At 41.1% G+C, this 21362-nt stretch overlaps 1 protein-coding gene across 3 annotated transcripts in view; it reads right to left on the bottom strand.

Moving 5' to 3' along the window:
- Positions 1–1329: 1329 nt before the first annotated feature.
- acj6 (abnormal chemosensory protein 6) overlaps positions 1330–21362 on the bottom strand; it is a 37579-nt gene continuing 17546 nt past the window's right edge. The window contains exons 2-4 of one of the 3 annotated variants that reach the window (XM_031917465.2): positions 18356–18412; positions 11072–11278; positions 1330–8120 (exon numbers count right to left, since the gene is read on the bottom strand). In XM_031917465.2, the coding sequence (XP_031773325.2) occupies positions 7356–8120; positions 11072–11278; positions 18356–18412 (1029 nt within the window). In that variant the 3' untranslated portion in view covers positions 1330–7355. The remainder of the gene's footprint in view (positions 8121–11071; positions 11279–18355; positions 18413–21362) is intronic. The other 2 variants (XM_086907101.1, XM_086907102.1) reach the window with 2 other exon arrangements.

The raw sequence follows: 21362 nt of genomic DNA, 5'->3' as shown, positions 1-21362 counted from the left end.
TATATATTATAAGAAGAAGGGAATAAATGTGATAATCGCTCGATTCAAAAATTGAATTTAATTAAATTTCGATAATTGTGATGAGCTGCTCGTGGAAAATGGGTTTGATGATGATAATAATAATAATAATACTTTAATTATCAATCAAAGGGAGAGTCGAGAAGGGTAAAAAGATACAAATTTATCAATAACATCAAGGTTTACTTTATTATACTATAATATTTATAATTGAATAGATACTTGGAACAAAGTTGGACACAAAGTATAGTAAATGAGTTATGGCACATGATATGTACAGTATGGAGGAAAATCCTTTTCCCTTTCTTTTCTCTTACATTGCGCGCAATTTGGTGTGTGTGTGTGTGTGTGTGTGTGTGTGTGTGTTTGTGTGTGTGCATTTTAAGAACATTTTTCACCTAGTCGTTTCGTTTTCCTTTTTTTTTTTTAAGAAAAAATTTTTTTCGCCTCTTTACCTTTAAGCTTTCTCTTTACACTAGTAATCTACAAATTTGTTCATCGATTCCTTTTTCTTTCTCTCTTCCTTTCTTTCTTTCTTTCTTTTCTTTTCTTTCTTTCTTCCTTTTTTTTTTGCGACTCGAAGAGTCTCGAATCGAGATCGAAAGAGAACGATTCGAGTTTGTTCATGAAAAAAATGAGAAATTCCCGTAGATGTAGTTCAACTATCGTACACTATGTAGATCGACAGAATTTTACAAAAATTGTCTGCACCATGAAACGCGACACGAACGATTCACTTTCCTTTCCCGCGACGTAAATGCGCCGTCAATCAATCAAATCGATACGTACGTATAGAGTATAAATGTATATACTCGAGAAGCGAATAATAATAGAATTTAACTAGTGCGTAGTCAATTATTACATAACAATTTACAAAGGACATTTAAGGTTTTCTTCTTCGATTATTATATACAAATTGATGAAATCTGTTCTACGACGAATAGAATTAATGGAAAGCTTTACACGAATTAAACGAGGAAACGTGAGGATAACTAATCACGGTCGTCTCTTTTACTCTTTCCTTCCTTCCTCTTCGTTCTTCCTCTCCTTCCCTTTCTCCTCTTCATTTTTCTAACCTCTTCTCAAATAATTCATTAAACTTTACATCGGCTCAGAACCAAGTTGTTCCAAGTTGCACGCAACATATTTACATATAAATTCTACAATATCAGGCAATTAAACTAATACTTTTTATGATATGTCTTTATTACGTTTATTATATCGTTCGTCAATTATGCTCTTACTCATAAATGGTGTTCGGATTACTTCTTGCTTAGATTTTCGTTAATTGTATTTTACAGAATTCTCCCATTTCCTTTCTTTCTTTCTTTCTTTTTTTTTTTTTTTTTTTTTTTCACCAAATCCTCTCGTTCGCTCTCTATACAACGAATTCGTATCGATCATAATAATCTCAAGTATCCCCGAATACGCTTACAACTATTGTACCCGAATTTTTCTTTCCCCCCAAGTTGAGAAACATTTTCAACAACACAAGTATCTCTCATTTATCTTTATATCATAAATAAAATAGCAATCTCTCAATCGTGTTTTTCCTCGATGAAAACGTGTTGTGTGCCGTGTTCTCTTCTTTTATAACGATATTATAATTTCTCGTTTACGTATATAAAAAATAATAATACAAACGTTGCAAACGATGAGAGAAAACGGTTTCGAAAATATAAATATATAATTTTAACAAAAATTGATGAATGAAAAATGATAAATTTTTCCAGGCCGCGAGAAAAAAGGAAAGTAAAAATTATTTATTATCGAGTCGTTAATCACGAAATCGATTGAACGAAAAGTCAGATTTTCGAAAACTGATCACGCATACACCTATGAGTAAGATTGAAAGTTATTAACAATTCATTTTGGCTTCATTTAGATTTATTATTATTGAACATTCAATCTAATTGTCGATAGTTAATTATTTATACTAATTAATTAGTTCTCGTAATTCTTTATACAAATCTTTCCCTTTTCTTTTTTTTTTTTTTTTCTTTTATTATAGTTGTACGTGTCAACGCGATACCTTTTTCTTTTCCCCCTTATTTTCGATTAATACGTGGCTCTCTCTCTCTCTCCCTCTCTCTCTCTCTCAATCTCTCTCTCAATCTCTCTCTCGATCAAGCATCTCGAAACGAGTTGGTCGCCGTCGCAAGCGGCCGTTTTATTAAATTAAATAATAAATAACGCGCGTATATTATGTATATTATATACACAAGAATCTTTCACGCATGTAGGTATACGCGACCACTTCGATGGTTTTTTTCTTTTTCTTTCACATATATCTTCATTGCCTTCCTTCCTTTGGAAAATTCGAATCGAGTATACGTGAGTAGCGCCCGCGCGAGATGATTCGTGAAAGACGTCGCGCGAGAATTATATAGATAAAAAACAATTTTTATTATTAAATAACAACTTTTTTATACGATTTTATATAGAAAACTATAAGTAAGATTTAAAAGAATTGTTAAATTATCAAATCTTGTTCTCAAGTACAAATTTTCCTCTTTCAATTTTCATAAAATTCCATTTCGACGAATCATCGGATTCGCGCGCGACACCACGACGACACCATGGTTACGCTCGTGATAATTATTGTAAACGTATATGTACACAAAGGTATTTCACACCTGATTTATCCACGAGTAAAAAGTTTCGAGAAATTCGTTTTTTCCTTACTGCTAAATTCAAGGACATACCGGATTGTACATGCATCTCGATATAACGGTAGTTTCGTTTTTATTTTTAAGAGTTTGTAAAGACTCGAAGTACAACTTGGCACGCAGAGTACATGAAAAAGAGTTTAGTCGGGTTTCTTTTTTTTTTTTTTTCTTTTTCCTTTTTTTTACTTAGAGATTCGAGGGGATATCGTCGCGAATGATACGCAAATCGTAACGGAGCACGACCGATAAAAATAAAAATAAAACAGAACTTCCATCTCGCGTCGCAACGCCATCTTCGTTCTCGCGCGAATAATGCGGGGGGAAGAAAAAGAAAAAAAGAATAAACGTATATTTTTTCTCATCGACTCGTCATCGATGACTGCTTTCGTTCGACGATTGTTTATGTACACGTGTATACAATGTAAAATGCTAAATTGTTTTCCTTGTTTCCACCTTAAATAGGATTAAAAAACGACTCGTCTTCCTTTCTTTTCTTTTTTTTTTTTGCTTTTTTTTTTTTTTTTCTCGAAAATTGGAGAATCGGCGGGAAAAATGTCCATATACCTAGTCGCGGCAAACAGCGAGACTCTCCTAGATGTACGTTACGGTAGATAATTAATCGTTTAAAAGCATATTGCGATATGACTTGTTACCCTGTCTTTTAACGTTTTTACGGAACGTGTGTCGTCTTTCGAGAAAGATCCTCGTCACCTTTAAAAAAAAAAAAGAAAAAAAAAAGAGATAACGATCGCGATATACAAGTGTCGGACTGTGATTCTTGTACAGGAGAAATTTGATATTCGAAAGAACAAGTGTATTCGTATATTCGTATGTCGTTGTTTTCCACAGTAAGAATTTTGTTGAAATTTTCATCAAATGGATTATGTTCCAAAAAAGAAACAAAAAAATTTCGTTCACAACACAACTTCTTTTCAATTATCTTACAGCCTTTTAATTCCAATGATCAGGGTGTGACAGCATCTTTCCAATATCTTTCCAACAAAATTTTCTTATTTCTTATCCGACTTCTTATCTCTTTTCGAAACTAATTTCAAATGAATATATACATATACATATATATATATATATATCCCGACGAGTACGATACGATCACGTTTTTTACATCGTGCCTCTTGTTTTAAACATCGAAGTCATCGATAATCGCGTGTCCCGATTAAATTGTAGAAAAGTCGAGGGATATATACTTAGAGATTTATCGGTATCACACATCGCGTGTCCCGCACATTCGTTTCGTTTCACAACGGGAACCGGGAAAGAGAAGGATCGACGAAACGAGGCTTAACTCGAGGGCTTCACTCTCTCTCTTTCTCGAAGGTTCGCCCGCCGCCCTTTTCGCGTATTTATTACGAAACGAATCGAAAAATTGATATTCATATACCTCGAGGCATCACAGGTAATCGTACACCAGGAATCGTGTACAGGAAAAACACTGTAATTTCCGAAGGAAACAGGGCAGGGGATCGATAGACGAGCGAATAAAAACTAGCTACGACGGACATCGACGCGATCGTCCGCCTTCGAATTGGAAATATGTTCCCGAGGGCGATAAATCGGTCCCTTTTCTCTCTCTCTCTCTCTCTCTCTCTCTCTCTCTCTCTCTCTCTCTTTCGAAAAGCTGTTTCTCGCGAATCTCCTACGCGTGTTTTCACGTGCGTGGAAATAATAATTTTCGACGTAACGAAGGAAAAAAAAGATATATATATATAGTTCGATATATAAATATATCGAACTTTAAAAAGAAAAAAAAAGTAGAATGAAAAAATTACACGACACGCATCGTGCGTTCGAGATGCACGCCGACAATGATAGAAATAGAAGACAAAATAACGAGCGAATAAAGAATATGATAATAATAATAATAATAATAATAATAATAATAATAATAATAATAATAATGATGATGATGATGATGATGATAATCGATCAATCATGATAATAATAATAATAATAATAATAATAATGTGTCTTTAAACTCTATATTGCACTAGAATCCTTTTTTTTTTTTTTTTTCCTCTCCAATTCACCTAGTAGAATGGCAATAGACTATTATTCTTCTAGAAAATACCTATCCTCTTACGTATGTACAATTTAAAAATGGCTACCGTCCTTCCGCTTACACTTTAACTAGTACAATGAGACGCGTCGCTCTTCGTACGATAGGCGAACATCCTCGCTTGTATTGCTCGATATTGCACGCGGATATTCGCGAGCCCGATCACACACCGTCGCGCACACGTATCCGTGGTTATTTTTTTTTCACACTAGCCTCAGATCATACGTCGCCGGCTCGATCCGAATCGGAACGATCGGCCGGTGATCGGCTCTGGCATGCACAGTTGTATGTATGCGAGGATTTCGTTTCTCTCTCTCTCTCTCTCTCTTTCATTCTCTCTCTCTCTCTCACTCTCTCATTCTCTTTCTCTCTATTTATTTATTTATTTATTTATTTACTTATTCTTTTTTTTTTTTTTTTAAATTCACGTTTAAACGAGTCCCGTTGTCGCAACGAGGGGGACAGCGAAATCGTTCAAAATCGAAACAAAAATATAATCACACCCGCGCTAGTGAAAATGTACAGAGAGCGAGTTTTTTCTCGAGAGACAATCAATCGAGAGTTATCAATTTGTGAGTGTTTCGTTCGAGCGATAAACCAGCGCGCTCCCAATGCCACGCGAAGTAGTTTCCGATCGTGTGAGAATATTGCACAGATATTTTTCTTTTTTTTTTACTTTGTACAAGAGATGAAGAGTTAACCGAAATGTTCCTTTTTTCCTTTCTATCTTGAAATAAATTCCTTCGGGCAACGGGAGGCGCGGTTGATCGCGAAAAGTACAAATAAAGTTCGTTAATTCGTCGACTAATACTACTGTATTGCTTCAATATGATATGATACAGTCTTTTCACTGATTGTCCAATATCACTACGTAATACATCCTCTTAACTTCCCCCCGCCCCACCCCCACCCTTTTTTTCTTTCTTCTTCTTCTTCTTCTTCTTCTTCTTTTTCTTCTTCTTCTTCTCATCTCGGTTTCTCGCTCCCTTTCATCATCCTTGTCTCGCGCATTTTGCTAATCGATACACCGCCACCGGAACGAATCAACGTTTGGAAATGGAACGGTGTGCACGTGATAATTACGAAGAAACGAAAATCCTTGATTTCTTCTCGAATCGTTAGCATCGAAGCGTGCGAATAACTGGAAAATACGTTCGAATATTTTATTTGCCAATTGAGCATGATGCTGAATTTTGTTGAAACTTTTTTTTGAATCATTTTATCGCGAATAATGAATTTTTGATCAAACGTTATGAGAAAGTTTCGAGCACAACGTAACGTTAGAGAAAGATTCGTTCCGGGATCGAGCGTATCGGCTCTTTCACTCTTACTCTTCTCACACGCACGCTTCTCTCTCTCTCTCTCTCTCTCTTTTCTAACTTTTCACTTTTCTTTTTTTTTTTTTACACTGCACCGAGTGTTTTCATTAGGATTAATATCACTTTTTATTTTCTTCGGCGCGATCGTATTCCACGCGTCGATATTATAACAATACGTACTTTTTTTATATCTTTAGGTTTCGAAATTGTACTTTCCAAGACGCATTCGACGATATTCGTTGCGATCGATCGCTTCCCCTCATTCGCGAAAAAAATCCTCTTCCTCGTCTCCGCGAAACACGACGTTAAAACATGATTATTCTCGATTACTTTTCCGCTCAATCGTTCCCTAATCGTTTCCTCGTTTTCGTGATTGTTATTCTCATTTTTTTACGAACGCAAAAGTTATTTGAAAATTTAACACTCTCGTTCTCGATCGAGAACGAGCAGCGTTGAGAACGGAATACGGAGGATGCGGATTTTGAAAGAGACGAAAATGATAAATTTGGGAGTAAAGTTTGGCAGAAGATCGCGAAATCGAGGACGATTTCCACGGGGTTGGTTCAAGGGTGGATGATACGCTCGTAAACTTTTTTATCGCATCGATCGTGGCCGATACGTTTCGCAAATTCTATCTCACTTTACAGATGATTTGATCCAGGCTTTCCTGACGTCACAGTCCTTTCACGCCATTTTACGCGATATCCTCGCGCGATATAGCGTGCCGCATCTCCCCAATACAACACGGATCCCCACTTTTTCCATTCCGTGTTTTCTCTTTCCAATTCTCTCTCTCTCTCTCTCTCTCTCTCTCTCTCTCTCTCTCTCTCTCTCTCGAAAAATAGATTTCTAGAAATTTTAATAAGGATCGAATCGAAGCAAGCGCGATCTTCTCGAAAAAGGAATCGGACGACGAAGGAAGAGGGAAGAGTTCGAGAAACGGGGAAACGATCGGCATATCGTCGGTTTATACCGGTTTCGCCGGCAGATGACGCGTCGCAATGATCGCTAGATACGGAATATAGAATATTAAGCCTGTGACAGTCTTTGACTTCTGGTTGGGCCACAGCGTCGAGCCAGGATCGATTAGCGGGATCTCCGATCGAGAAATGTCTTCCTCCGTTTTCCGCAGCGCGACGGAATTCTCGATCCCCTCCGCCACCGTTTTCCTTCTCCCGTTTACGGCCACCCCTGGAACTCGGTCAGGGGTTCTGGCTTAGGCTCGAGGCTGGGCAACTGGTACGGTCAGTTTTGCTGTCACAAGCCACCCTCGGGTCAATGTTGGGCAGCGAATTTCATGCGCTTCTGCTTCTGCCGCTGGTTACAGAACCACACTCTGACCACGTTCTTCTTCAGGTCGAGCTTCTCGGCGATCGCGGCGATCTTCTCGCCGGACGGCCGCGGCTGGACGGCGAAATACGCCTCGAGCGACCGTTTCTCGGGGGCGGCTATGCTCGTCCTCTTCCTCTTCTTCTCGCCCGCGGGGAGTACCGAGGGCGCGTCCGGATCCCGCCTCTTGTTCTTCGCCTGCGCCTCCGCCTCCTCGAGCCACGCTTGGAGGATCGGTTTCAACGCGATCATGTTGTTGTGGGAAAGGGTGAGGGACTCGAATCGGCATATCGTCGACTGGGAGAGCGCGCCCACCCCGGGCAACTTCAAATTCGCCAACGCCTTGCCCACGTCGGCCTGCGTCACGCCCAGCTTGATGCGCCTCTGCTTAAACCTCTCCGCGAACGCCTCCAACTCTCTGGGATCGGTGTCCGCGTCCGGGTGGAGGCCGGCCGCCGCGGCCGCCGCCGCCGCCGCGGCCATCGCCGGATGATGGTGCGCCGGATGCGGCACGCTGCCTCCCCCGCCCCCGAGGTTCCCGTGATGGTGGTGGTGCCCCATCATCCCGTTCATACCACCGTAAACCGAGGGGCCGTGGATACCCGTGTGATGGCCCGGCCCGCCGCCCGTGTTCTCCGACATGGGCGTCAACGTGGTCATCGAGTTGGCCGGGTCCAGCATGTCCAGACTCTCCATCCCCGGATGGCTCATCTGCAACGTACAGGTTACACGTTTTTTTTTTTCTTTTTTTTTTTCTTTTCACTTTCTCTCCCCTCGCGGCGAATTTCTTTTCTTTCCGATTCTTCATTCTTTTTCAATAACAACGCTTCGATATCGTTCGGTTCGATCGCGATATATATACGAAATAATTAATAAAATTCTCTCGGAGGAGAGAGAGAGAGAGAGGACAAGAACGATTGACTAATCACGAAAATTTATCACTGATAAAGATACCCGATTTTTGATGTTCGAAAAAAGGATCGAGATGTTCGAGCGGAAATCTCCAACTGTAACCGTGGTCGCGCCAATTAACGTTGTCAAAAGGGAGGAATGAATGGGAGGAATGACGAAGAGGGAACAAGTGTACAAACTAGCACGCACAATTATGCAGCACGTGCCGTGGTGCAGCGAGTGTGCGCGACCCCTTACAAATTATTTATGAGCTCCCTTCATATTTTTCCTCCTAAGAGAGTGGCGCAACGCGCTCAGGTGCTCCCGCTCCTCTCTCTCTCTCTCTCTCTCTCTCTCTCTCTCCTCGCCAAAATTCTACCAAAAAAAAAAAAAGAAAAAATATAGGAAAAAAAAAAGAAAAAAAAAAAGAGCGATCGACGCGCCTACATCACGTGACACTCTATATATATATATATATATATATACACGCACACAGAGCGTATGCGTAGGAGAAGACACGTACGTGTGTAGGAAACATTTATTCTCACGAGAATATGCAGCGAGCTAACTGGATGGCACGGTTTCGGTCCAGGGGTGGCCCGGAATAGCATAGTTACATCAGAGATGCAGGGGAGTTGCGGGTGGCGGCGCGAAAGGGAAGGAAAGGGGTTGGAAGAGGATGGTGGGCGAGTACGGAGCGAGGCAGGGACTAGCCCAGGGGCGTATATATATATATACGTATGGTTGGGCCCCAGAGACCCCCCGCAATATTTCATCATTACGCTGACACGATGCGTAGGGTTAGTCTCTGTTTATCCTTCTCCCTTCTCTCCCTCTCTCTCTCCGTCGAAAAGAAGAAGCGAACGTTCGGCAAAAACTCGTTTACACGCGTCGCGTTAGAAATCGGTTAGGAACACCATAGTTATTGAATCGAAGTCGCTTTGTAAAAAAAAACGGCTACGCTTTTATGGGACACTTGCTGTTTGACCATCTGTATGGGGGCGGGGAGGGAGATGTAAGCGAAAGAGAGAGGGGCGCTCGCGCTGCCACCGCACTGCGGGAAGCCAGAAACGGCGAATTGTACACCTAGGCTGCCCGTTGTAGTAGTCAACGGGTGTAATAACGGTCGAGGAGAACGGATGATTTTTGCACCGTGGAATCGGGATTAACGACGAGGGGGAATGTTATAAAAAAAAAGTGTTTTCCTTCGATCACGCGTACCTTGCTCTTTTTTATGGAAATATTTAATGGGCGGCTAATGGATACATATAGAAAGAGCACGCGGGGAGATATTATAAAAATAATGTAATAACGTTTCGACTTTAAAATTTTTTCGAACGAAATGGAAAAAAAACTTGCAGGTTTCATCAACTCTGGACGGGTATTCACGGATCGGCGAGATTATAAATATATTTCTTTCGAATTTCGAAGGGAAGGGGGTGGGATATTATTGAGGGGGGGAGGGGAAAAATAAATAAATAAAAGGAAAATTGATCGCGTTACGACGCCCTGTGCGTTACGAATCGTCCCAATGGCGAGATAATACACGAGCAACGCCCCTACTACGCTCGAGAAGATCATTCCGGGTCGGTGAGCATCGGAGTCGCTTCACCCTACTTCACCACTCCTATCATCCACTCATCGGCCTCAGATTGTTTGTATTAGCATAAAAACCCCGATACGACAAGCAGCAAATTGCAATTGAATTAATGGGGCGGACTCGACGTCGTCGAGTCTTTCTCTGCCCAGTCGTCTGGATCGCGTTTTCAAGCAACGCGTTTCCTCCCCTTATAGGAAAAATGATTAAACTTTTCGAAACGAGATCGTCTCGTTCTCTCCGTGAAAATATATTTCATTGATTCGTTATTAATAATTAACGAGCGTTAACGTCATACGCCATTTAAACGTATGTACAATTACTTGAGTGTATATACATATATACATATATATATATATATATACACATATACATATCGGAATATAGAGAATGTATCAATAATTAAAGTGTCAAAATGAAAACTGTTGCTCGCATTTCGAATACGATACGACGTTAATAAAGAATCGGGAGGGGGGAGGGAGGGGGGGTTGAATTTTTTAATCGTCCGATTAATTATAAATCATAATTAATTGCCATCCGTGATTAATTATTTGCAGTGGTGTTTTTAACCAGCTCCCCCTCCCCCCCCCTCCTTCTCCAAACTGTCGAAACTCGTTTCCCATTTTGTTATAAATCGTTGGCCAGAGAATCGTTGAATTTTGCAAATCGGCCGTTATTGTTCACGGTATATACTTGATTACGATAATTGTTCCATCGATAAACTTCGTCATTGGTCAACGGTTATTAAGTTTTAATAAAATTATCCCGGCCTCCGAGGCCGCGTTACAATTACTACGTTTCGCAATTCATATCAATTTGGACGGGTAGAACTGCAGACACTTTCCTTCCTTCCGTTGCCATCACGAAATCAAAATCGGAAAATATTTTCCAACTGCGGGATGAAAATATTTCACAGCCTCGCTTTTGTCGAATATTAAACAACAAAGTGGGGCGCGCGCGTGCTAGTAGTGGTGAGAGTAAACAATGCGGGCGAGATTAATATAAATACATTCGAACCGATCGATCTTTTTCTTCTTCTTCCTTTTCTTTCATTAAAAAAAAAAAAAAAAAAAAAAAAAAACATTCGTGGTGGCAGAGCAAAGGAACGAAAAATGAAACGAAAAGAAAAGGAGGGTGGGCGGAAGTATAGTATGCGAAAAAAATGCAGACTCACAAAGAGGTGTGAATGTACCTGATGATGCGGCCGGTTATTCGGATGGGGGGTCGGCATGTGGGCTCCATGATGATAGACCGAAACAGGGTCGTGCTTCAAAGGCATTGGGGTGCCCGCGTTGTGTTTTCCCAAATCCGCCGCCAAAGCTTCCGCCCTCGAAAGTAAGCCGTCTTGTAGACCGCTGTTCAGACCCCCGAATAAGTCACCCTGAAACGTTAAAAGCGACACGTGACACTGATTGAGAAGAATCAGGGATCACGCGGTAACGCAATTTTCCCAGAAACGCTTCCGTCTTCTTTAAACGAATTTATTATAACGCGCCTCGTCCTGTAACACTCGTCCATGCATGAATGCGCAAAGGGGCGCATGATTTCGACTTTGGATTTCAGCCTCGGCTGAGAGAGGAAGGGAAGGAAAAGAGAGAGAGGGAAAAAGGTAGGTTAAGCATCATGCGAGCGAGTAATTTTACAATGGTGGGGAAGATTCGATTCGACGGATCGGTGGAAAGTTAGTTTTATATAGCGTTAGTCGAAAATAGTGGCTCAATGTCACTTTGCGGGCGAAAAAAAGTGTGCGGTTCATTTGTACAAAAGTATCCAGTCAGAGGTCACTCCGTGTACTCAACATGGCCGTGCGATCGATATTCTAAAAATAGTTTTGACACTGGAAACTCTTGGAGCTCCGCTTTTTTCCCCGCATTTTTCCAAACTAACCTGCGCGATTAACCCAACGATTTTTCTTTTCAACGTTCGATCCGCTATTTCTCCCGATACAATACACTATTATTCGACAACGAGCATCTTTGGTAATTATCTTCTTTTCTCTTCTTGTGAAACTCGAAACTACGTACGAGTTTATAATTGGCGCGTGATTACGTTGATCACGTTGTTTGTGGATTAAACGGAAGGATTTAAAGGACGCGTGTAACGGATTCACCCTGTTATAATTGATGTTATTCGAAAAGTGGCCGCGCGTGACCTATGAGATTTGCTAATCGAATTCGTTTGCTCGTCAAATGTTGCTGGGGTTAGTGGACAGAATATTTTAGGGTCGAAGCGAGCATAGGGTGGTACGTGTATTTAGACAGATTTGATCTGACAGTCGTCTACGTGGACTACGTGGACTATTGTTTATCGTTACGAGCAAATTACGAGAAATCGCGGCACGCAACGCAATCTTGAATATAATTTCTCGCGAGAAATAAAATTTTGTTTTTCGCCTCGAAGCGAAAGTCGGGGAAACTTTTGGTGGCGAATTCGTAGCGGAAATAATGAGAAAGGACGATAGGACGGGATGGTCGAGGGTGAAAGGGTTAATGCAATTTCTTCCTCCTGCGACGATATTAATAGCGGTTGCGACGCGAATTTATGGTTTCGTTTCGTTCGGATACGCCTCTATGCCGTGGCAATCGATATTATATGGGACATTTTGCGTCAGCCGCATCTGTCACTCGCGGCGCGTTGCGAGGTTCGGCCACCAACATCGTCACAATTTGCTCGAAGAAAAATCGAGACGATCGCGATTGTCTAAAAAAAGAGTTTTTCGAAATTTCGAAAAAACGAGATCGAAAAAGAAAATTTTCCAATTGAAAATTGGAAGGATTCTCAATTTCTCGAAAATTTTCGTCTCGCTCGCGAGCGAGAGGAAAAGTTTCCAGATTCTTTGCCAGCTCGTCTCTAGATTTTCTTGAAACGAAATTTAAAAATAGAATAGCCTCAAATAGCGTTATCGATTTCCGTTCCCTGCATCGTTGGGAAAATGTGGCCGTTGCTTTATTAAATATCAATAAAGGAGGATTTCATTGTCAAAACAATTTAGTGAGAATCCTCCGCGGCGCGGGTTTTCATCAAGTTTGTATGAATCCATTGCGAACTAATTGACATCGACCTCTCTCTCGTTTTTCGCCCGGTAATGGAAAATATTGTAAATCAGATATTAAACGTTTCCCCCAGAAATATCGTTGCAACGTAGAACCCGAGATTTCATTCCTTTTCCGAAAATGAGATCGAACGCCCGATCGATCGATCTTGCCCGCCGATTATCGTTCGGCGAAAAATTTTCTGTTTCTTCTTCCATTTCTGTGATTAAAAATTGACAAGGGCAAATTATCCGTAACAGTTATTGAAATGTCAATAGTTACGTTCCGCGTAGCGAGGTTAAAAACGATTCGCTATCTACTTATTTCATTATAAACTGTAATGTCCGCATCGGCCGATCAATGTTTCATGCGAAAACCACCATCGTGCTTCACCGCTTCGATTATTTATGAACTCTTTGCGTCTTTGTCGACGTACGTGTACCTACTGTCTATCCCTAGGTTGCTGAACTACCGTCGCTTTTTTCTTCTTTTTTTTTTTCCTTCCTTCCTTCCTTTCTTCTTCCAATTTCCATAACTTCTTCCCCGCGTTTTTTCTTATCTCGGAGAAATCGCCATTTATCGAGCCCCCCTCCCCCCTCCCCCTCTTCCCATGCTCTCGCTCTTAATCCCGAGAAACGATGCAATTTCTTCTTCATAATTGGATAGTAATCGAGTCACAATTATTTTTTCCCTCTTTTCTCTTCCTCTTCGTTTCTTTTCATTCGATATCTCTTATTACGAGCGAAAACGAACGAATTATTTATAGCGGGATACCGGTTGAAGATAATGAGCGAGATTATCTGGCGATAAATTATCGGGCAACCCTGGAAAGGATGAAGTAGGTACTTAACTCATCCGTCGCGTGATACATGGCACTGTTCACGGAGACGAATGCTTTACCTAAACGAACTTTTAACAGGACAATAAATCCTAAATTGCGTTTTCTCTTCAAGCGCGGAGGACGAGTTCCAGTTTGGGGAGAGTTTAACCCCAAATTGGTACGTGTGCGCCGTGAATGTACAGGGTGATCTTCTTCTTCTTCTTCTTCTTCTCTTCTCTTCTCGTCGTCGAATGAACCAGAACGTTCAGAATTATAAAAATAGATTTCGTTCTATTTCTTATCTACGTGCACAAATACGTGCGAACGATTAATATCTTTGTAAAATCTTTGGAAAACTCGTAATCGTTCTCTCGATCGACGAAACTTTCCCCCAAACGCTCCTTTAATTATTATTATTGTTATTGTTATTATTATTATCATCATTCACTTTACATTTTGTTTTCCAAACAAAAATCTTGGGAGCAACTTCTCCTTTCTACTTTCCGTACACCCTGTATACACGCGTACACACAGTTTTTCCAAGGCTTTGGAAAAGGAAGGGGCTAGATACCTTGGAGGAACGGATACAGATTGCTCTTGTTACCCGCGTAGTTAGCAGCTCGTGCGGTTGTTTGCCAAAGTTTCTACCAAGGTCCCCCTTCTTCTGCCTTCCCCCCTTCCCTCGATTCTTCACTGGGCCCTCCTAGAGAGTTAATAGAGTCATTTTTCCGCGGCCGACCCCGCCACACGTTCAACACGTCGTCCTCCACCGCGTTTCGGGATTAGCCAATTACAATTGAATTATCGCGCCCCCTTCCCAACCGTAAACGAAGCCCGCGTAATTTATCCGCTCTGCCAGAGTTGGCGAGAGGAAATGATTAAGCTCGAGTAACACCGTGCTCTCATCCGAGGCGAGAAATAATTTCTTTCTTCCCGTTGCGAGCGATCGTTTTGGCGGGGTAAATGGAGTCGTGGCTTCTCCCTTCGTTTCTTCTCTCGCTTTTTCGCGCGAGAGAAGGGAAGGAGGTGGTTAAGTGGAACAAGCGATATATTTGAAATGGTGCGTTAAACTTTGCTGTTCGAGTCTGGAAAATTCGAGCGATATGAAAGTGATTTCGGGGAAGATCTTTTCGAGAGTTTGTTTATCGAGAGAGAGAGAGAGAGAGGAATTTTTCGAAGTTCAATCATGAACGAAGCGATCGAAGCTCGGCCAAAAGTATAAACTATAAAGTAATTCTTTATGGGATGGAGAGTCGAAATATTCATTAAAGTTTTTCACCGCTCTATCCGTCATCCCATGATGCAATCCACTTTTTTATCCATTATGCAGGATGTTTCGTATTGAAAAAGAGTAAACCGCCATTGTCAGAATGAAATAAAGTGTATAAATAAAACAGGCGTGCCAGAATGCTAAGGTGAATGGAACACAACTCGATGCAGTTGAACATAACATACACATTCATGACTATATAATGCGTGTAGTTCTGTTTTCCATTGCGCTTCAGCAATCGAATACAGGCTCGAGGTTTAAAATAAAGGCGATAAAGAATTCAGCGCGGGAGAATACGTAATGCAAAGGGAAATTGACTTTTTTTCCCCCTCTCTCTCTCTCTCTCTCTCTCTCTCTCCCAATTTCGCCCGTATCAATCATCAAAATGTTAACGGTAAAAATTATTTTCCAGATTCTTTTAATCCTTCGTTTAAATAATTCGTTCGATCAAAAGAAAAAAAAAAAAGAATGTAAAATAACAATCGAGGCAATCAAAATTGCTATTCTATTCTCCAAACTACTTCTCCAACGATTTTCTTCGAAAGTTTCGAAAAAAAAAAAAAAAGAGCGCTCGATTGTTTACTACGATTGATTCGCGGGACGAAAAGCGGGTATCGATCGATACTCGCTCGACTCGATTAAACGGTTTATTCGATTCTAAATGCAGTGCCTCGGACCGCCGGACCAACGGATATCGCGAAATGGGACAATTACGTTTATTCCCGTTCGATAACCCACATCGCGGAGCAGTCTGACGCATGAATAAATAAATTCTTGCAGAAAATCTGGAATGTCTCGCACGAAAACCAGCAGACCGTACGAATTAACACTTGCATGGCGGAGTACCCGTCTGTCTAGGGCAGTGGTTCTTAACCAACCCACCGTCGAAAAACGATAAAATTCCCTTGCAAATTTCAGCGCAAATTTGAGACTCGATCCCCAATTCTTGTCCCCAAAATTGACTCCGTTTACCACGATCCATCCTTGTATCGATAAAGCGAGCCTCGACATGAGGAGAGCCAGAATTTTAATCTCTGAATAACGTTCCTCGATCGTTCCAATTTCTCTTCGATTTGATCGACGATTTTTGCCAAGATTCTTGGGAAAGAACCAGAACCACTGGTTCTGGAAGGAAGGAAGAGCACATTACAACCTCCTCCTTCCTCTCTCCTTGTCGACATTCCGATTAAATTCGGTTTCACCGCGACGTTCCATCCTTATCGATTTAGAAACGAATCCAAATTTGTAACTCGGCTCGATATTTATCCTGCAGGATGTCTGCCGGATCCGCAGCTTTATTCGCTCGGTAATAATTGATGCCGTTCATTGGATAACGCAATTAACGGTGTATTATTGATGGAAGCGGCCGAGCGAAACGCGGCCCGTCGCTCTGTATTGTAAATTACCATTCGATAAATGCTTCGAGATTGCGACATGAAATATTGCGACACGCGAGATTGCGGTGGAAAGTAGCCGCGCTTCCAACTTCGATCGGGTGTGTATGCGCCCATGGGGGTCTACGTTAATATGCATGCGTGCGTGTAAATGGATGGGGATGGATGCGTTCGTGTTACGTGGAGATAGGGTTAACGGGCTACGGCTAGACGAAATTGTCCAATTGCTTTTCGTTTCGCCGTAATTTTTCCCCCTTTCTTCTTGAAGGAAGGAAGGAAGGATGGATATTATTTCAAGTTTGGATCTCTGTACTGTTCACTGGTGGAAAGGAACCATTCAGGTATTGAATGACGATTAGTTGAACACTTCGATGGGTTAGATAGAGAATTCAGAGTGTTTTAAAATTTTCTTTATTTCTCGTAACTCGATAATTTAATTTATAAATGTAACTTCTATGTGAATAAGCTAGATTATCCTAACGTAACTTCATAAATGAAAATAATTTTGAATATGATTCAAATTATAGCTTTTCTATTACTGTAGTAGTGTGGAAATCTTAACGTATACTTTATAAATGAAAGTAATTTTTACAAAAATTTTCAAAAAATTCAGATTATAATTCTTCTACAAACTCAACAAAGCGTGTAAAGTGACGGTCCTAGAGAAGAATCCTTCTTGCGCTTATTTAACAACAGTGAACAGAATTAGAAATATTTATATTTGTACATTTACATTAATTTATAATCTATAATTCGTAACAATAATGTAATTTGTATTCGTTGAGATAATAATAATTGTATGCATACGAATAATCATTCATCATAGATACAGGTTCATTTAAATATTTCAGTAACTTTATAATTTTTACGATTTTCAATATTCAAAATTAGCTCTTCCACAAAGATTATCCAATATCAATAAAGTATCCTTGTTGTGCTTCTTTTAAAAACGGTAGTAATGAATTACTCGAATTACTCGAAATTTAATCAGTATCTATTAGGCATAGAATTCAAAGTATTCTAAAATTGTTTATATACAAATAATCCAGACATCATCATAGATATATAATTTCATTTAAATATTTCAACTTCCAGTAACTATATAATTTTTACGATTTTCAATATTCAAAATTAGCTCTTCCACTGCTATCTAATGTCAACAAACCGTCCATCCAACACCCTTCTTGTGCTTCTTTTCAGCAATAGTAGTGTATTATTCGAATTACTAAAAATTTGTTCGATCAGTATCTATGCATTAGGCATAGAATTCAGAGTATTCTAAAATTTGTTTATTTCTCGTAATATGTATAGGCTAATTATAATAACAGCAATTTATAATTGTTGTACTCCATGTATGGTTAAGATAATAATTGAACGTATACGAATAATCCAGACGTCATCACAGATATATAATTTCATTTAAATATTTCAACTTCCAGTGGCTTGTTTTCGAGCAGTGGAACAGTATAGGATACTGTTTGAATCGGTCGGAGATTTTTTAATCGTAGAATTTCCGCGAACGAAACGCGGATTCGCGAAACGAATGTCGCTCGACGACTCGAAAGCGTTTTGTCACCTGCTTGCTCGATGCTATATGCTACATTTGCGGGAACAACGTAAGCGACGCGTGGCTCTTTTTACGGCGCTCAAACTATCCCGGCGCCACCTCATCGTACATCTAAATAATCAATTTACCACTGGCCATAATCGTAACCACGAGTTAGCGAGTTTACGTCAGCCAAGCCACCGTAACTGCGCGAACCATAAATATTACGGAGCATTTCGTATAAAGGCAACCGAGTTATACTCTCTTTCCCTTCGCTCCCAACTTTGTTTCTTCTCTTTAATTGCACCTCGAGCGCGAACACCTCGCGTTTTTCGACGAGAGCGTGGAGTTGGACACGATTTGGATAAGAACGATTCAAGTGGGTGTTATACTCACGTTATGCCTCGGTGACCAGGAATTGCACATAATGGAGGCGTCTTCCAATATACGACTCTGGAAAACGAAAAAGAAGTGTCGATTTTTAAACGTTCCATTTTCGAAACATATATATATATAATATTTTTGTTTCCTTCTTCTTCTATAAATCTTTCGTATTAAAAGTAATTGTTACGATAATTATCAAATGTGTGCGATTAATGTATCTATGAAATATATATATATATATAGGATTCAAGAAGAGATATATATATATATTTAAACGTATTCGTGGATCCTCGCGATCCAAATGTCATTGACTCCTAGAAATAGGTGTCGACCGCTTAGAAATCCAGCCGAGAATGGAAAACTGGAAAGATTTTACAACGTGACGCTTTGACCCCAATAGTCTGTCTAGACTAGACACTTTTAAATATTAAATACTTTCGGAAGGGAACTTTTATATTCACAGAGATCTTTCACCGTCGTATTTCGTTTCTAATAAAGATATATCGCTGAATTATCGAAAAAATTTTGTCGCGACAAACCCCTCCTCCGCGACAAAAATATCCCCGAAACACAATTTCGCCTTCCGTAACTGGAAGAACAATATATATCGATCGATGTAAATACTTTCCTCTTCCGTTCGTTTCTTCTTTCTCCCCCTTAAAGTTTCAAGACTCGTCTTTTTCTTTTTCTAAAAAGGGGACAAACGATGGCAAATTTTAACCGTCGATCCTTACCGACACACGAAATTATCAACGAATATTCGGGTTGATTAAAGGAAAAAATATTTGGAAAGAATATTTTTCTCGCCATTGGCCTCCTCCCACCCCCGTTGATAACCGACGAGGGCGTCGGCGAAATATTTCTCCCGGCCTGACAGAGAAATTCGTGCATATCGACGCGGTTTACCTGTCAGCGGGGGTTAATATTCATCTGGCCTGCATATTTTATTCCTGGCAATCGCGTAACATGTATATTTAAAGCGGGCGGCACTAAGATTGACAGAATCGGGGCATGCCGGCGTCGCGACGCCGGCGTCACAAATTAAACGAGTCATTTTAGGAACGGTGCAGAATTAGGTAATTCAATATCGTTCTCATTAAACCGTCGGCCAATTTTGAAAGCTCGATCGATAGGGCCGATGACAATGATTCGCGTCATTATTAGAAGTCGCGACCGGTATGAATACTTCACGACTCCATCCCGTACCGACTTTACTTTTCCTTATCCTCTCACACATTCCCCCGTAATAATCGTCTGCGTTTAATATTCCACCCCCATCTTATTGCCGAGCTTATCGTCCCTCGAAATCAAACGTGCACGCGGTTTTGAAATCTTCGTATCGATCGATCGCTGGCATCGCGAGTTTTCCAGTTTCAAGAATCGATGAGACCGATTCAGAACTATCTTCCTTTGCTCTTCTTTTGTTTACGACGCAACGCGAGCACAATGCGTTATTCACGGATTAACGGGAGGATCAAAGAAGCCCGGTTTACTACTCGTGCCACGTTCCTATGGAATAATCATACGTTCGTTCATTATTCCACGGTTTATATCCGAAACATTGTTTAATACATTCGGTTGTATTTCGGAATGGAAAATTGCGGCGAATTATTCAACGGTTCGGAGGGGGAGGAACAATGGACGCCGTCGTTAGATGTTTACAACGAAGCTGTTGCGGTCGAGGGAGGGGAAAAAATTCGCGGGAAAATTTTCGAGGGAAACTCGGTTGTGCAAACTCGCGCCACGCGTGAATTCGCGTGTCTCTCTGTACAACAACCGTCCCTTCGCGGGGGACGGTTGTTATACGTCATCAATCAACGCGGCGTGCATTGTGCGCGCATCTCGTATGCTTCGCTTCGAGCTGTGCCACAGCGCAAATACCAAGCTCGGACAACACCGATGACACGCAATACCTGCACGCGTATTTCTCGTTCGTATCGATCGATTCGTTCGATCCGAACTCCTCTTGGAATCTTTCGAAAAAAGAAGCTGAATTTCTCCTCGTCCAACCTATATATATATATATATACAAAAACAGGAAACTCTTTTCACCCGCTCTTCTATGGAAAACTTACATACGAGGGGCGAAGAGGGGAGGAGAAGGAGAAAGGAAAAACTTTTCATCCATCGTTTATCCACGTACTCGTTATTACGAGTATTTCAATCTCCCGTAGAATTTCGAATTCTCGTTCCCGTATGTACATAGGTTACAAGGACGCGTCTGTGTCTGTGCAGCGGGCTGCGCCGGTCGCAAACATAAAGCAGGGAAGAGGGGGGCCAGTGTGCGCGGGCGCGCCACGTGAAAACAGGGGGGTATATATACACGCATATGTATGCATGTATATGCATCCGAGATACACGAAACACATTGGACGACTCTCTGGCGCGGGCAAACAGCCGCAGTCGAAACAGTTTGCCCGGCTAATTGATTTTCCTTGGCATCCTCGATTCGGCGTCCACGCAACCCGCTGCGTGCACCCTCCTCCTCCGCGATGGAGGAGACAAGCGTGTGATCGAGCATCGACCGATCTACCCATTGGATAGAATACACCCGGTTTGATTATCCAGGATGCGCCAGAAGGATCGAGCGCAAAATCGAAGGATGGACGATCGATCGATCGCTCGATCTTGGGGATTTACGGGAGATTGGCGGTGCTCGTTGGATTATGGATAGGCGGGGGGATTCGTGGAGGATTCGAGAATGAAATTAATCGGGTAAATGAGAGGTCGAGATGGGAATGGGGGGTTGCGGTGGACTGGGACGAGATAATTTTGAAATTGGGATAACTCGTCGAAAAAATAATTTTTCCGCTGGATGGAAGAGTTGAGGGGAGAGGGAAGAGGAGAACGATAAAGTTTTTCATCCGAAGGAGGAGGAGGAGGAGGAGAAGAGAGCTGGTTCTTCTTCTTCTTCTTCTTCTTCTTCTTCTTCGCGAAAGTTTGACTGATAATTAACTAAATTTACCAAGGGTTGCGAGTCAAAGTGTGAAGTCGTGTTCCAAGTCTTTCCGCACTTCGA

The sequence above is a fragment of the Apis florea genome, unplaced genomic scaffold, assembly GCF_048593485.1.
Source record: "Apis florea isolate Af1SG1 unplaced genomic scaffold, ASM4859348v1 contig_24_pilon, whole genome shotgun sequence".
Taxonomy (NCBI): domain Eukaryota; kingdom Metazoa; phylum Arthropoda; class Insecta; order Hymenoptera; family Apidae; genus Apis; species Apis florea.
This window is presented reverse-complemented; position numbering and strand designations above follow the sequence as displayed.